We start from the raw sequence: 18,152 nt of genomic DNA, 5'->3' as shown, positions 1-18,152 counted from the left end.
GGAGATAATCACGTTATTATCTTGCATGAATGATCACCTGGAATGTTTTTTACCTCAATTAGAAGTCACTGTTAATAATTATACTTATATTGAACATTGTTGACAGTTTTATTAGTACTAAATCATTGTGTATATGTATAGATCTGTTCAATTTATTTAAAAAATATATTATAAGGGATTCTCGATCAATAAAGGAATCTGCTGTGACCGATCTCATTTTCTCGCTGCTAGGAGCTGTAAAAATCACCCCAGAACTTAACGCATCTCTCCTTATGTCGTCTTTCGCATTGATGGTTATTAAGTTGTCAAATAAATCCTAAACAATTCAATAAGTTTTAACTAAAAGATAATTTGGAGGATAATAATTATTTTTACAATAACTAAATAACAATAAATTGTTTATGCTGTCCATTTTGTCTCGTGAAATATCAACTAACAACCGATATTTCCTAATAAATAAAATCATGATTTTTTTATTTTGTATGTAAAAATATCAGCATAAAGTTATCGATAGTTTCAAATATTTTATTGCTATCTCGAAAACTTCATTGCGAATTCTCTCCATATAAATATATAAATAGGAATACATATATGTATGTACATATATACATATGTCCATGATTCTCTTGTCAACACACCAGCACCAGCTGACCAGCCATGATGCGTGAGCATTTACTGAGGTGTTGTGATGTGCATTGTGCACTTTCATGTTCGTCCCATCGATGTACGAACTTCGTTATCACGCGCGTAATTGTGATGTGTGATGCGTTGTGACTAAAAGAATCGTGACAAGTCGAGATTGGTGACAAAATAGCGTCGAGCAATTCCTGATTCCTGCGCGCGCGTTCAAAACAACGCGCAACAACGTCCCGGAGCGTCAAGATCGCGTCGATCTTATCAGTGAAACCTCGAGAGCCGCGAAAATGTTGCAGCAAGAGCCGACGGCGTACGATCTGGCGTATCGCGGCAGAACCGCGGCAGTGAAGATCCTGCTGAGCGAGAACGAGAGGCTAAAGACGCAAACGGACAGCGTTAGTATCCGCGCTGCTTTCGTGCTCGTCTGTTTTGAGGTTATATCGCGCATTCTCTCTTTGTAGAACGGCCGAATGTTGATACACTGGGCGGCGCTGGGCGGCCACGACGACCTGGTCAGGCATTTGCTGTCTCTCGACGTACCGGTGGATCCCAACGACGACGTAAGAAATCGCCACGCATCGCAATGCCAATTAGTAGCGTGATCAGCGTGATGTAAACAAACGGGAGATGTGCTCTTCGTAGCAGCACTACGTTACACTTTTTGCACTTGAAACGACATGGGTATATGAAATTGGATATAGGAAAGAGATTGAGTTAAGATGGAAAGAATTTAATTACAAATGTGTATAATATTGCGCATAATAGCGATAGCATTATAACAGACGAGTAAAGAAACTGATCAAAGCCCTCATCTACGGGGTCAATATAATGTTTAACAAATTTATAGCTTGCCTTTTAAAATTTCGGAAAAATCTCTAATCGGTTGCTGCAAACGAGCGCGTGTTTACGGGAATATTAGGGTTGATCCAGACAAAAATTTGTATAATCATATGCATAAAGTAAATTATCCAATTGCATTTTACGCGCGTCATAAATGAGCCGTTGCGCGCAGTGAAATCTCGACGGTACGATCGCGCGCCCGCGACCGAATCTCTCGCCAGTCGGAACAGATTTTTCCTCGTTTTAATTGAGTTTTCTCGAAATTTTATTTCTTTCCTTCATTTTTTTTTTTATATCTCAAAAAACATGCCCGTTTCAAGACGTAATCGCGACGCGGTAATTTCGTATGCGACAATTCCGAATTCAGAGCGACGCGACGAACGCAACATACACATGCTGGATTTCTAATAAATTAATTTTCGGCGTAAATTTTAAGATTAAAGATGCAAAAATTCGTTGAAATTTCGATGAAATTTTATGGATCGCACGAAAATTTAAACGAGATGACTTAAACAAGATGGTGAATTCTTACATATATTCTCCTAAAAAAAGTTGCTACAATGTATATTAACTTTTCGGATGTATTAAATGCGTTACAACAGTATCTCTTTACCATACTATTAATTAAAAATGCTGTTATCGTCTGAAATTATATCGATCCACGATTGTTGAAACCGTTGCCGAGCCGTATTATTGTCTAATTACAATTCATAGTTATACTTAAAGATTCATTATTTTTAAATCTGTTTCTGAGGCATTTTTAAAATTCTCCGGGATTATGTGTGAGTATTACGCGAAACGCGCTTATGTTCAGGTCAGCTTTATTTTTGTATCTCAAAATATCATCTATCCTTTCAAGAAAATTATAATTCTTGCATGCTACGCACTGGCCGTTAAGCTCTCGTAGCTTCAAACGAGATTCTACACGGTAACACAAATAAATAGTACAATCATGTACATTCCTTTTTCCTGAAAAATATCTCGGTCTTTATAAAAATACTTCAAAATACGTTATCTATTGTTAGTAGCAGTCAGCGGTACAGTTGAATTTCAATGAATCGTAGACCTACTTACTTAAAACGTCCTTTAGATCATAATTTGAAAAAAATCTAACGAATAATAGCTTGAGTTAACTTTAACATGATATCAAGCGGAATCTTACATTATTCCATCGAGCTATTCCATCCCTCGTTCCGAGAAGCCTATCGAGAGCAAGATGGAGATCTTAATAATATACAACGCTTGAGGACGTATAATTATATTATAATTTTTCCAAAGATCATTTATAAGAAAAAAAAACTTATAAGAAAATAAGTATAAAGCGAAAATGCGTCCAAAATGCATCGCACGTTACGTTACATTTGTTTTTATATCCTGTTCTCTTTCTCTCCCTCTCTTTCTCACACACACACGCACGCACGCACGCACACACACACACACACACATGCGTAACGCACGTCGCATAATCACCGCGAGACTTTCATCCCGTTCGTTGCGTCGGCTAAATCCTCGTACGAAATCAAACGTTAAATCGCGCGTCTAAATCATGCAGACAAACATGACTCCGCTGATCCTGGCGGCGTCCGCCGGCCGCGAGAAGGTCGTTAACACGCTGCTGACCGAAGGCGCGAACGTGAACGCGACGACGGTCGACGGTCACTCGGCGTTGCAGTACGCCGCGTCTAAGAACTGGAAGTCCATCTGCGTGGCGTTGCTCGAGAAGGATGCGGACGTGAACATCGTGGACAAACGGGGTGCCACGCCTCTTCACAGATCCGCCTCGAAGGGCAACACCGGCATCGTCGAGCTCCTCATGGAGTGCGGGAAGAAATTGAACATCGGTAAGCGGAGTGTCTGTGTGTGTCTCGCTGGTCTCGCTCTCTCTCTCTCTCTCTCTGTGTGTGTGGGTTATTGAAATGCAGCTCTCTTATTACAGTATAATAATATATAAAATATCAAATATAATCTATATATATATATATATATCTATATATAAATATTTTCGATTATAACTTAGAGAAGTACAAAGGTTCGCTCGCTCTCCCATCGACACGCAATTTCGCGCATTACGTTTCATGCTGTCTCGTTTCTCAGATCAGAGAGACGCGTATGGTAACACGCCGTTGCATCTCGCTTGCGAGGAGAACCGCGTGGAAGAAGCAAAACTGCTGACGGCGCACGGCGCGGACTTGGCGATCACCAACCGGGAGCGCAAGACACCGTTGGATCTCGCCAGTCTCGGATTGGCCCGACAGCTCGAGGAAATCAAGCGGGGGACTGCGTCAAAATGAAATGCTCCCTCGCGCGAATTTTTCGTACGAGAGATTTATTTTTACGCGATTTAAGTTTCATTAAATAAGTCTCCAATAAATTTATTCATGATTAAGAGTTTCCTTTTCCAAATTTTATTTTACCCTTTCTCTCTCTCTTTCTCTCTCTCTCTCTCTCTCGCTCTCTTTCTCTCACACCCTCCTTTCCTTACACATATATGTAAAATGCGGTCAACGTTTGCGTTCATTCTATATAAAATGTATCAAAAGTCCTCTATTCGATTATTCTCGTTATCTTTTTCGCTGCTTCGCCTCTCTTGGCTCTTTCTTTCGGATCGTCGGCACCTTATCGGTTAATCGAATTCTCTCGAGACGAGCGATAATCTTAAGGCCGGAAACGCCATGGGACATTGTCGAAACGACTTTTGATTTTAATCGTGGAGCTGGTCTCGTACTCGCGACACGAGACATCAGTTTAGCCCGCGTGACGCGCCGAATCGAACAAAAAAAAAAGCCAACACCCTCTCGACGCACGTATGTACATAATTCACAGAGGTTCGAGAGCACATTGGGCTGACTCCGATACTCAATTGGCATTCTCCTCGCCGTCGATGCTCTCGTCCTGCGTCGTCGAATCGTCACCCGAGCCGCCGGTTTGTACGGAACCGCGTTTCAGCCTCGTGGAGCTCAGACTTATCGGAGGACCACCGCGCCTTTAAACAAATCAGATTACATTAATTAGGCGATGTGTCTCATTGTTGAAAGATATGTGCATAAATAATACGAAAAAAATATATACACTATCGGTCAGTAGTTTAAATATATTTTTCTCTTCTTTCGGATTAAACACAATCCCCTATTGAAGTTTAATTTTATATTTAAGTACTCAACATTAGATAACAAATAATAATACTGTGAAACAAGTGAAAGATTTGTCTATGTATCATCAATGAAACGGATTATACCTACACAAATTTATATTTAAATCTTTGTGAGGGCTATATATAAAATAGTAAGTAAGGAGTTTTAAATGAGAAGACTGTTATATTAAACCGGAGAAGTCGATTTTCTAGACAGTTGCATTGTCAAACTATCGACCGATAGTGCGTACTGCAAATCAAATAATCAAAACATAATGGAGAAAGAAAAAAAAACACATTCACACAAACAACTGCATACAAGGGGATGCCGGGGATTGAAGTATGTCATTATCACACAAGGTAGCAGTCCAAGTTGGCATTATTATTTTCAGGGTTAGCGGTTTCAAATTAACCAAAAGAGCTCGTTTAACTCACTGTAGCACACTGGGGACACTAATGGGATTGTTTCCTAGCAAAAAACTCTCTCAGGTAGGATACCAATCGTTTTTTCTCTCTTGACACCTACACATGTCATGTCAGAAGTTGATCACTTCCTTCAAAGATAAAACACTACTTTAATACTGCCTCATTACGTTCGCCTAAGGTTACAGATACGTATGGCCTAAAAAGTGCAACATAAAATAATACGTAATATGTAAATCATCCAAAGGAATAGTATCCTCTCGTTATTTCATATCCTCCGAATTAAAACTCTTTACCCCCAATACCTTTCAATATTTTCAAGACCTTTTGATATTTAAAAGATATTTTTATCACTTCCATATTTATATGTACGTGTATGTGAGAGAGAATAAAGATGAAATTACCTTAATTTATTCTTTAGATGCGTCAATTCTCGCGTGAGCTCTTCGTGAGATTCTATCATGTCGTCCATCTCTCTCTGCGCTTTCCGCTTCATGGTCTTATGCCTACTGATCTCCTCCTCCGCTTCGTCCAATTGTCTCTTCAACGCCTTCATTCTGGCATTGACTTTCTCCGCCTGTTCTTTATACTGATCGGAGTTTCGTCTCTCATCCTCCAACTGTAGGCTTAGTTCTTTCAATTTCTTCTCCAGCTTGCGATTGATCTTCTGCTGGGCGAATCTCTCCTTGGCTTCGGTCTCGAGTTGCTCATCGAGATTGTTGATCTTCGATTCCAGTTGCTGTATCGTAGCCTTGGTCTTGGCACGTTGCGCGGTTTCCAGTTCGGTCAATTTGGCCTTGAGCTCCTTGTTCTGTCTCTCCAACAACATCTTGTGCGATTCCAACTTTTGCGTGGTGGATCGCTCAGTCGCCAAGTCCGTTGCACACTGCTCGTACATCATCTGGCTTTTTCTGGCGCGATCATTCACGATCTCGGCATTCGACTGCTCCTCTTCCAGTTCTTCCTCCAGAGTGGCAATTCTTGCCTCCAGTCTACGTTTCTCATCTAACATCAGAGTGCCTTTGTTGGCGTTGTTGTTGACCTCTTCTTGCAGCTCATCCCTCTCATTCTCGGCGGTTCTTCTGGCGCGTTCGCTGCTGGCAAAGTCCTCGGTCAATTGCAACACATCAGCTTCTAAGCTCTTAACTTTTCTCTCGGTTTCCTTCGAGGCAGCCGCCAGTTCATCTCTAGCAGCTCTGGCTTCCTCCGTCTCTCTAGTGCAATCCTTGATTTGAGCTTGAAGTTTCTTCAGTTGTTTGAGCGCGTCTTCCTTCACCTTGTTATGCATCTCCAACTGTTGTTCGATGTCCTTGTAATCCGCCTCCATTTTTTTACGTGCTGCGATGGCCGCGGCACGCTGTTTTCTCTCATCTTCAAGCTCCGCCTCGAGGTCACGAAGCTGCTTCACTAATCCCCGACGTTTCTCTTCCGCCTGTTCTTCCTTGGTCTGGAGATCACGCTCGAACTGAGCTCGTAACGCCTGCATGTTTACTTCCAAGCGCAGCTTAGCATCTTCCGTGAATTGTAACTCGTCCTCCAATTCTTCTACCTGCGACTTCTGCTCTTGCAGCTGCGACTCTAATGAACGCTTTGCCTTCTCCAACTCGTGAACATTCTTGTCAGCGGTACCTTGGTTGTTAACCAATTCGTCCAGTTCCGATTGTAGGCCTCTACGGCCCCGTTCAAGTTCCTCAACTTTCTCATTAAGCTCGTCCAATTCGCGAGTCAACGATAACACTCTTGTCTCCTTTTCGCGCGCTTCTCTCTCCGCGGCGTCCCGTTGTTCCGCATACTGCTCGGACACGGCCTTCTCCTCGGCCAGTACTTTGTCGAAGTTCTTCTGCTTCTTTTCCAACTCGAGTACCTTCGCTCGCTGCACCTCCAGCTCGATGATACTGTCCTCCAGTTCCGCCTGGATTTTCTTCTTCGATTTGTCCAACTTGTCGTTGGCTGCCTGCAACTCCTCAACTTGTCGCTGGAGACCTTCAATGTCCTTCGTGCAACGTTTCCTGGCCTCCTCGAGAGCGGCGGCCGCCTCTGCTTCATCGTCGGCACGTTTCTTGGCTTCGGCCAATTGTACATTCAGACTCAGCACTTGCTTGTCCAAGGCACGTTTCGCTTCCTCTTCCTCCTCAAGTTGATCGTGCAAGCTCTCTTTCTCACTTTCTAACGCGCGCAACTTCGAGCTAAGGGCCAGTTTTTGCCGAGTTTCTTCTTCCAATTGCTGTTGAAGCTCGGTAAACTGGGATTCGCAGGTGGCCGACGCCTTCAATGCCGCAGACGCTTTCAGTTCGGCGGTTTCTAATTGCTGCATCACACTTTCCGCCTCTTGTTGCAGTTTCGTCACTTTCTCGGCTAATTCTTGTTTATTTCGTTCTACCTCGGCCAATTTTGCGTTTATTTCCACCAATTGCTGCTCCGCTTGCTTACGACGACGATCAGACTCTTGTCTGCTTGCGCTGACCGATCTGAGTTCTGTAGCCAGATCGGCGTTTTCGGCCTCTAGAGATCCTTTGGCCTTCTCTAGAACCGCCTTCGTTTTCTTCAACGCGTCCATCTGTTCGTTCAGAGCGGTCAATTCTTGCGTATGCTTGTGACGCATATCGGCGAGCGTGGCTTCATGCAACGATGTTTCCTCTTCGAGATTCTTCTTCAACGTCGCGAGTTCTTGTTCTCGTTTGCTTCTCAACTCCTGTTGAGCCGCGGTAGTATCTAGAGAATCGAGCAATTCGTTCTTCAACGCCTCGAGTTCCTCATTCAAATCGCGCTTCTGTTTCTCCGCTTTGCCCCTAGCCACCTTTTCAGCTTCCAAATCTTCCTGAAGTTCGGCTAATTGTGATTCTAATTCTCTAAGCGCTTTTTGAGCCTGGGCTTTAGAGGCACCTTCTTCATCCATTTTTGCCATGACTTGATTGAGCTCTTCTTCGCGTTTGCCAAGTTGAAGCTGCATTTCCTCAACTTGCGTTTTCCTCTCGGCCAATTGCTCCTTCAAGTCTGATACCTCGGTCTCAACTTTCCTCTTGGATCTATCCACCTCCTGTCGTTGCTGATGATCTCTGAGAAGCCTCTCCTCGAGATCGGCAATCGTAGCTTCATGCTTAGCTTTCAATTTCGACAAATGCTTTGCCTTCTCCTCTTCCTCGGCCAAAGTTTGTGAAAGATCATTGGCACGTTCCTCGAGAATCTTTTTCTCTTTCAGTAATTTTTGATTGGTATCTTCCGAAAGAGCGAGATCTTCCTCTAATTTCTTAATCTTTGCGTCACATTGGACCTTTTCCAATTGCAGTTTTTGTCTAGCAGCTTCCTCCTCCTCTAGTTGCTCTTCCAGATCACTGATGTTCAACTGTAACTTCTTCTTCTCCTGGGTCAACGCGGCACTTCTTTCTTCTTCCTCCTCAATACGCGCTTCCAAATCGTGCAAAATTTCCTCCAGCTCTTGCTTTCTCGCAGCCAACCTGGCTCTCATTTCTTCGGCTTCCGCGCAAAGCTCGACCTCCGCCTGCAATTGCTCAGCCAGCATAGTCTTTTCTTCGATCGCCTGTTGATATTTGCGCTCGTATTCCTGAGCCGAGTGCAGCTGTAACTCCAGCTTATCGCGAACCTGCTTCAGTTCATCTTCCTTCTGCGTGAGTTTCTCCTCTTGCTTGGTAACCTCCAGCAGAGGCTTCACTTTGGTGTACAACCGCCACCATTGCCAGTTGCGCAACTTCAGGTAGGCCGCACAGTTTCTCTGAATGATACGGATTGCGTTAAGCTGCTGCAGACGTTTTTGATAATTACGCCTGGCCAAGAAACCGCGACAAAAGGCCTGGAAATTGACGATTATGTCCGTGATCTTGTAGTCCCTCTCCTCCTCCAAGTGAGCCAACACTCCGGCGCGGAAAAAGATCTTCGATTGTCCAACACGATAAAGATTCGGATCTAGCTCCAATGCTTGAATCTATAATAAAAGTTTATTATTTAGCGATACATTCTTATTGTCCGTATTATAATCGAAATGCGCAAATATAAAGATACATACCATCTTTTCGCAAGCCTTCTTCCCGTCCATAAATCCTTTGGGGATAGCATTCGGAGTAAGCAGTTCGTAGCGCTGTCTGAATTCTTGGAACGGAATTCTGTTTGGAAAGCCTTGCCGGCAGATACGGATACCCTCCAACACGCCGTTACATCGCAGCTGATCTAGCACAAGCGGAGCGTCGATCTTGCCGGCTCTCTTCTCGTGATTCGGAATAATACATCTGACGAAGTTCGGATTCGTATTGCGCAATGTCACCATCAGCTTGGCCAACTGTTCTTTATACAGTTGCGAAACCGTCCTGAACATGCCTTTCCTCGTCCTCGCACCGAACTGCGTGTCTGTAAGCGCTTGCTGGGCCATACCGACGATCTCAGCGTCTTTCCAGATATGACACACAAACGGATCCTGCGAGGCTTGTAGAAGACTGACGACGTTCTCATTCAACGGGTCCATGTTCTTCATCAACCACTTAGCGGCAGAGTAGTCCACTTTGCCGGCATAATGGATGATCGCGAAATCGGCCACACCGCGGAAATCAGTCTTCATGAACTTCGGGTGGACACTGTGAGCGCCAACCAATTTTTCCACGAATGTCTTGTCTGTGGCTTTAGGGAACCAACACTCCTCATCTAGAAGCGCCATAATGCCCATCGGTTTGTCGATTAGATCGATCGTTGGCTGCAGATCCAGCCCGAAGTCTATGAACTTCCATTCAATTCCCTCACGCTGATATTCCTCCTGCTCCAAAATAAACATCGTATGATTGAACAATTGTTGCAGCTTCTCATTTGTGTAATTAATACACAGCTGCTCGAAGGAATTCAGCTCGAATATCTCAAAACCGGCCATATCCAATATGCCGATGAAGCTGGCACCCTGTCGCTTCGTTCTATCAAGGGACCTGTTGATTCTATTCACTAGCCAACGGAACATCCTCTCGTAGCAGGCCTTTGAGATCGCCTCCACGGCGAATTCCACTTGTTCCTTCGTCTGTGCCTTCGTAACGAAATCACGGCCGACCTTGATGCGCGGCTTCAAGAAGGCTTTCGTCATCTCGGTCACGCTTAGGCCCAACAGATGCGAGATCTTCTGCGCCACGGTGTTGTCCGGTAACGTCGCCTGATCAGAATTTCGTTCCTGGCGGAACTGCATCGAACCAAACAACATCACGGCGGAAACGATACGGAAGATAGAAGAGAAGTCCTCGTTGGTCATGCCCATGATGTGCATCGACTTTACCGTGGAGAAGAATTCCGCGGAATCGTCGACACCGGGAACTGGTAGAGCTCCATTCGACAGGAAGGGATAGTGCTTCGGATCTTCCAGTATAAATTCCTCTGAAAAAATTGACAAAAATCACAAGTTACGAAAGTTGAACACAATAAGTTAAAAAGTATGAAGATTCTTTGTATTTAGGTATCGCTTGACTCACTCTTTTGTTCCACTGAGGCGCCTGCCAACAGCTGATAAAATATGTGGAAGGTCCTTTCATCTTTCGCTTGCCGAATGGCTCTCGACTTCTCTAGAAGATACGTCTCGATGTTTGCACCGGCTATATAACCGGATGCATCAAAATTTATTCTTATAAATTTACCCTGCAACATGCGTATTATTATATAAACAACACGATTAATTGCAATAGGATAGGGAAATAACATGCTAAAACAAAAAACACATTGCATCTCAAAATTAGCAATATGTATTTTAATGCAATTACTTTAGCTTCATATTTAAAATTAATTTTTTTAAATAGAATTATTAAAATTAAAAATTATTAAACTTACGAAACGGGATGAATTATCATTCTTCACGGTCTTCGCATTACCAAATGCTTCCAAAATTGGATTTGCCTGAAGAAGCTGTTGCTCGAGCTCACCCTATGAAAAAAAGTTTCAACAATTAATAACATACATTGTCGAGAATATTCATTCTTCGAGACTGATAAAAATAGCGCAAATGAGCAAAGTAAATGGCTTATTGCGTACATTAAGAAATAATGCAATGATATAAAAGAACTCGTTGTTCTTTTCGATGCGAAGCAAATGACACCAACGAATTCATTTCTATGAGTTCTTTTCTGATTTTTCAAATATTTATACATAGAAAAAATTATTACGATAAGCAATAAAGTTTATTTACAAACATAAATAACAATGTTAAGTTGTTGAAAGCATTATCTACATAAAATGTATCTAATAAATATATGAGATATTATTCCACTAATAATATTAAGTAATAATAAATAATATTAAATATCATGTTATTAATAGATAATATACAAAAATAAATATTGAATTGTGGCACTAATATAATCTATTTTAAAAAATATCTGTTAAAATAGCAGATAAGTTAAAAGATATAATTTTTACTCAAAATATTTCGTCAGAAATATGAAACACAAGAACGTTGGTGATTTAACGTCAACTATATACAATAACGCTAAATATGTACAACAGCTAATAAGAAAGATATAAGTAACGGCGATAAACAATTATAATGCTCGCTATCTATAAATATCGAAGATGTATGTAAAAATGTAAAAAAAAAAAAAAAAAAAGGACGAAGCTTAACTGGTCATTTCGAGATGTTGATTATTTAACACGAGAACGCAAATTCGATCGATTTATCTTAAAGGAGCATGACTAGCGTGAAAATTTTCATTCTAGAAGGATTTCTAAAACAAATTAAGCTTTATCAAAGTATGCATGAAGCAGTTATGGCATAAAAGTAAAAGAAATTATCTACTGTACAAATATAGAACATTTATCTTTCTACTTTCAAACGTCCGAACATTATTCGTGTCGTTTCGTGACACATAGAAGATTTTTATATCAATTATATAAGCATAAGCGGTAACGAAATCTTTCACGCTTCCTTGCTCAGCGATGTACAATAACATATTACGATTAACACAAGCGCATTAGACTTGCGACTTGTTAAACTGCGGCACAAGGGTAAACAAACAAAAAAAGAAATAAACGGCAATAAACGACGACAAAAGCAAGCTGTAAGGCAAGACACTTATCACGACACCACACCAGTGTTAATATCGTTTTCTCCCACTTTTTTTCTCCCTTTCTCACGTTAATTACCGCAAACTTTTCCGTTACACTCCCAGATCCCTGGATCCGCAAGCAGCAGGTAAAAAGAGGTAAAGGGGAAGCTTTCGTTAGCCACGAGAACACCGATAGTTCCGACAGTTTTGCGACGATTAATTTCTCACAGGAGGGTAATGCAATACGACACAATGATATCTCTACGCGCGAAACACATGCAGGTACCGAGAGGTCGTTATCCCATTAACATGTTACGTTAAGAGAATTTGTGTTTTTATCCATCTATTACCTTTCAAAAGAACTGCGAGACACGTTTCCATCCCGTTAAACCAAAACGAATATATAAAAAATGTCTTAACATAATTAAAGTACTTAAATCGATGCATTATAATAAAAATGCATCGTAATATACAAAAATTACAAAAATTAGTTTAATCGAATGTAATATTGATATTATTCTCCTGAGAAATAATAAAAATTTAAACGTCAAATCATTCATCACGCAATTCTTTCCAAAATGTCATTTTCTTTTACATCCAATATGACAACAATTTCTTATCAAACTCCCCACGTTTAAATCTCTTCTTCTCTCTCTCTCTCTAAAAGTAGATCATATAAATAAATATATATACATATGTACAATATATTTTTATGCATGTTTATATAATAAAATAGTGTCATATTTTTTGTAGACGTGAATGTGTGACGTTATTGTGCGGTAATTAATATATACCAATATCTCTTCTTTTCTCTCGGCACGTGCGTCATTGAAGATAAATAAAAAAAACATCAAAACAGTCTGTTAGTATAAAGGGGGTGGATAAGCGGGGAAAATAATATAAAGCCTCGCGCTGCAGGCGTCGTCAGCCGCCTGAGCCGGGCCTCTGTTTTTTTTTTTTTTTTTTTTTCATTGACTTACTATGATTAATGCCGGGCTCGGAGTCTAGGTGGGCGGCCGCCAAAAGTCAGCACCGAAAATAAAAGAATTTTCAGCATTAGAATCAGAATCGACCATGGTGTGGTGCTTTCGAGTCGCGCGTTCGTCCTTGGCCTTGGCCCGCGCGATTCCCTCACGTCCGTGTACCGAATGGCAGGTAAGTACACGAAGGACAAAACCGACCGGCGAATAAACGCACACTCGAGTGAAATCGAATCTTAACAGACAATGGAATCAATTCTTTCTCTTTTCTTTATTTTTTTTTAATTAGATTCGATTCGATTTTGATTTCGGTTTTAAGATACAAAGACTTGAAAATAAAGACTTGGACTAGAAAATAAATTTCTCAGATATCAGATTACGTAATTTAATTTTGATATCGGCTACATAATAACGCCGCATTATAACTTTTCAAGTTCTTGATGAATTCAAAATCGATCAAGAAATATTTAATATCGAAAGGCGACATACGCGACAGACTCGCGAAATGTTCGTCAAGGAATCGTTGACTCCAAGCTCATCAACGAATTAATGAACGTTAAAAAAATAACCCGGCAGCTGCGGGACACCCTATATACTCGGGAAGTAACGCCCCGATCGGAATGGTTTGAAATGTGTCCGTAGTGGCGAGTCGGCGAAACAAGCGAGCTTATTTGCTCTTGTGCATGCGAAACGATCAGGAATGTGCTGGCTGTGAACAAAAGTAAGACGATAATGCAGCCGATGCGATAGCATGCAGTCGTTCCGTATAAGGCGAGTGTTCTCGTTTTACAGACTTTTTTTTTTACACATACACTTTTGCGTTGTACAAACGCCGTGCGATCGACGGTGAAGAATAAGGAACATTAAGAAGAAATCTGATACGCTGAAAAAGGTCGAATCCTCTCGAGATTTGTGCATGCAGAATTGCCAGTTGAACGAGACGAGCGATTCGTCGGTTTGTGTGTGTGTGTGTGTGTGTGTGTGTGTGTGATCGGTGCAAGATATTAAAGATATATTTATTATTAAAGTATATTAATTTTCCAATTTTTAAATTAGAATAAGAGTGACCGATTTCCTCCGATATTAATTTAACTCCAACCGCGCTCCTTGTCTCCTCTTAAAAAAGACAAAAAGAAGTAAAAGAAGTAAAATTCCAAATTATAAATTAGCACTCTTATATACAGTATTTATAGAATTTATTTAATTTAATATCAGAGAGGGGAAGCCAGACGTCTCGTGCGAAACTCGTTAAAATTTCATGATTGAACGACTGATCCTGGAATATCATAGGTATTACTTTTTTGTCAGATGATTGTTAACACGGTGTCTTTTACTTGTCTACAATCATGACTTTTTTAGATGAAGCTGTAAATATCACGCGATTAAGAAATTTTAATATTATGTCATGCTTATCAAAGAATTTTTCCCCCCCCCCCAAGAAATGAATTGGCATTCTCTCTTTAGAGAGCCGTATGGATGGGTTGTGAGTCAAGAATCTTTTAGATATTTATTAAAGAGTAAGACAGAGAAAGAGCACGAGATTGTTTGAGAGCCTCTGCCGTACAGGTTCGCGTACAGTGGCTTCTTTGTTCTCGCGCGTTTCGCCGGGATACTTGAAGAGTTATAATCCGAACCATCGCGCGAAGCGCAACGTTATTAATAAATCGAGAAAGATGCACGAAACGGAACTGTTTTTTTTTTCCGGATCACAAATTACGCCGAGATTCGGGCGGAAGACCGGCGAATAAAGAAAAAGGGAGAAACGTGCAGATATAATCTTCGACTGGTAACATTCATTTCTCAGGCTCTGTCCTGACATTCTGGCCTCGCCTTCCGAAGTCTTGTAACCGCCTTTGTAAATTTTTATAAGTCACATGGTTATTTTTATCGTCCGTGAATCAGATAAAAATTTAAGCAGAAATAATGGCGACCATGTGTTAAACGTAAACAATAATAATTTAATCCCTCGCAGGCATTTTAAAGACGTTGAGGGCTCGATTTCGTAAGTAACAGTACATGGTAAAATATACAGATTGGCGCACATAAAACCGGCCCCAGACAGTTTTTTGTAACTGTATTTTGCGTTTGGGGCCGGTTTTATGCGCGCCACCCTGTACAAAGCGATGAGTCTCACACTTTGAAAAATATTGTGATATTTTATGGTGATAATATTGAATCGATCATTTCAGAAATAACAAATTACTAATTAGAAAACACAGGCTTAGGAAATTTAAATCTTTTTGCGCGTTAAACTTCTTATAATTGTTAGATACCAAAATTAAAAAAAGATATACATTAAAAATGTTTAATTACCCCTGTCACCATTACGCTAACCAACACTTCCATTTTATTTACTCACTACAATTTCACCTCGATCAAAGTTTGCTGTACAAAGTATTAGACACGTGTGTTTCAGATGTGCGTATACTTATTATACATCGACATGCTATATATACATGACTCGTCTCGACTCGATCTTAAAGGCCGTTAAAAAATCAGACAGATAACACGGAAATTTAATTGCGTCGATCGCGTGTTCTATGCGACCGGCAAAGATTAGTTTGCGACAATATTACGGTCACGACAAGAAGCGATAAAGACTGTCGAGCGCAAATTAAGTGCTACAACGAATTAATTTAATGTTCAGTGTTATTTAGATTTTACTATATGATATGCACTGTTACGCAGAATATTTATAAAAAAAAAAAAAAAAAAATACAGTTGGAAGAAAACGCGACGAAACACCTGGAGTACAAATTTCTATTTACATTTATTTTTTTTCCTTTTTATTTATGGCAGGCCTAGATTCTGCGCTCGCGAGATGAGTCACGCGCGGGCAGACCGGCTCGCGTGACTCAAGAGAATCGGAAAGAGACTATCGGTCCGATAAGTGGATCGTTTGTCTGGAAAAGGAGAGGTCCTTCGATGAGCACGATGCACGCGTTATCACCGACTCCGTCCTCCTTCCTCTTTGCCGAGTCATCGCGAGCCGCGAGCTACGTGTACGCGAGGCAATATAGATCGATTGGGCTTAATCAACGTATAAACAAGCGCGTCCATCCGCCGCTCGAGTCGTAATGCGAGCGCAAACTTTATTGTAATCGAAAATGTGTTAAGGCTTGTGAAATTGTATAGTGAGTAAATAACATGGAAGTGTTAGTTAGCGAAATGGCGACAGAGGTAATTTGTATTCTTCGATGAACCTGGAAAGAGTTGGTGCCATTTTTAGAAGAGATAAAAACCTAATTTTGAAATTCGTGGCACCGCGAGCTCGTGGTAAGAACGTCATATTGAACGTCATAGAATCGGATATTGAGGTTGGACTTCCGGCGACGAAAGCGAGCGACAGCGAGGTTTTCCGAGCTTCGGAAAGACTGACGCGATTGCGGTGAGCATGATGACTCGATTACGCGAAATTTCGACGCTTTTAAACGCTGACCGGTCTGCATTGTCGCGCGTCAGTCATCCGGCTCTCTTTGTGACGTCAACACTTTGCAGTCCACATCGAAGTAAACTCAACAATCTCGCGATAACTCGAAACGTTCGACACTTTGCAAAATTTTTCAACCGCAAAAATAATTGCCATTTTAGACGATATCGGAAATATTAAAATGAAAACGATATTGACGATTTTGTCAATAATCCGTCAAGCTAGAAACGTATTTGAATATCAATCGCGCGATATATAATTTGAGTCTCTTTCGCTTCAGCTTATATATATATCTTAGGAAACGAGCATGTTTTGATGACGCTTATTCGACTAGGAAGATGAGAAAAAAAGACCACGCCAAATAATAATTGGCTAAACACGTTCACGGCCGAGCATTGTAATCGCATACCACGATCGCTTCGGGTAACAAACGCCGCCGTTGTATAGTTAAATCTATTTACCGAGCAGCGTGTCAATTGTAGTAGTCCCTCGTGTCGTTTCGACGTAGTCGCTTTGGTCATTAACCTTGGCAACGTGTACATATAGTCGCGAGTAGTAGACGTCTGTCGCGTAAAACATAAATTGTGCGAGGTAATCGGAACCCTTCAACCGTAACGACATTATTGCGCACGCGCGAATACTGTCATTTCAAGCCGGTAAAAAATGCAGGAAGACGATATGTGGAACAGGATGGTATTTATTAAGAAAATTAAGTTGCAAGGTATCGCATGGTGCCATTTTCACCTGTTCACCTGTTTCAAATTATAGTAATCGCGCATATGTCGTCTCGTCTTACCGTCCGGTAATTATAACGTCCCAGTTTATAAAAAAAAAACCCGTTGATTACTTTCCTCCGTGTCTTTAAATAGTTTAAATATCGGAAACCCGACGTAACCCGATGAATCGGAGAAAACAAGCTCGATATTACTTCACTAACTCGAAATATCTGTCACGAAGAACCTTCGCTTTTCAATCGACCCACATGCATATTTCCGGGGACAGAGATCATTCTCGCGCGCGCCTCAGGAAGCTCGCAGGGAGCAGCATTCGCACGTTTACGGGAGCATCGGGAGGTTAAACGGCTCGTATAAACCGCGGTGGTTCAATTCGTCGAGCGCGCGCGTGTCTTCGGCGAGGCGAGCGCGTGCGTGAAACACAATGGATTCGCCGCGCGGCGAAAACCACCGCCGCCGCCGCCGACAATGACGACGACGACGACGACGAACGTGTGCTAATGGACGTTGACTTACCGCGTTGGACTTGGGTTTCGACGCGGCCACGTAGGCCAAATATTGAATCACTTTCTTCGTATTCTCGGTCTTGCCGGCGCCGGACTCGCCGGTGCACAAAATCGACTGATCCTCGCGATCTGCAATACACACACAGAATACTGGCGATTGTATTATATATAAAGAGAGTATAATTAAATAATGGGATATATATATTTAGATGCATTAAGACACATATCCTCTGATGAGAATTTTATTTCAAATGTAATGCGTATTGCACACGGAATAATATGAAGAGTATAACAACGCATGCTATAGCTAGAACTTCGGAAACGGATAAAATAATTTTGAAAGATTGTGCGAAATAATTGTTTGTTGATTATAATTTTCCTTTTCTCATCGTGCAAGATTAAAATAATTAAAAATTCAAATTTGTAAATGAATTAACAAGACTTATTATTATCGCTT

At 41.3% G+C, this 18,152-nt stretch overlaps 2 protein-coding genes across 8 annotated transcripts in view; one reads left to right on the top strand and one right to left on the bottom strand.

Annotated features, from left to right (window-relative positions):
* Nucleotides 1-657: 657 nt before the first annotated feature.
* LOC143907219 (uncharacterized) lies at nt 658-3,862 on the top strand. The gene is made up of 4 exons (XM_077423852.1): nt 658-1,031; nt 1,098-1,196; nt 3,029-3,317; nt 3,571-3,862. The coding sequence occupies exons 1-4, from the start codon at nt 924-926 to the stop codon at nt 3,765-3,767; spliced, it is 693 nt and encodes a 230-aa protein (XP_077279978.1). The 5' UTR covers nt 658-923; the 3' UTR covers nt 3,768-3,862.
* Nucleotides 2,639-18,152, bottom strand: part of Zip (myosin heavy chain 10) — a 33,750-nt gene continuing 18,236 nt past the window's right edge. The window contains exons 3-11 of one of the 7 annotated variants that reach the window (XR_013259763.1): nt 17,706-17,824; nt 13,026-13,049; nt 12,143-12,172; nt 10,835-10,927; nt 10,483-10,645; nt 9,051-10,387; nt 5,434-8,969; nt 5,042-5,228; nt 2,639-4,459 (exon numbers count right to left, since the gene is read on the bottom strand). Coding sequence is in view for 5 of the 7 variants with exons in the window: in XM_077423811.1 (XP_077279937.1) it covers nt 4,333-4,459; nt 5,434-8,969; nt 9,051-10,387; nt 10,483-10,645; nt 10,835-10,927; nt 12,143-12,172; nt 13,026-13,049; nt 17,706-17,824 (5,429 nt within the window). In the remaining 2 variants the exon portion in view is untranslated. The remainder of the gene's footprint in view (nt 4,460-5,041; nt 5,229-5,433; nt 8,970-9,050; nt 10,388-10,482; nt 10,646-10,834; nt 10,928-12,142; nt 12,173-13,025; nt 13,050-17,705; nt 17,825-18,152) is intronic. The other 6 variants (XR_013259764.1, XM_077423814.1, XM_077423815.1 and 3 more) reach the window with 6 other exon arrangements.

Source organism: Temnothorax americanus, unplaced genomic scaffold (genome assembly GCF_048541705.1).
Source record: "Temnothorax americanus isolate GAGA-0224 unplaced genomic scaffold, ASM4854170v1 Scaffold8, whole genome shotgun sequence".
NCBI lineage: Eukaryota > Metazoa > Arthropoda > Insecta > Hymenoptera > Formicidae > Temnothorax > Temnothorax americanus.
Note: the sequence above shows the minus strand (reverse complement) of the source record. Positions and strands in the feature narration are given on the sequence as shown.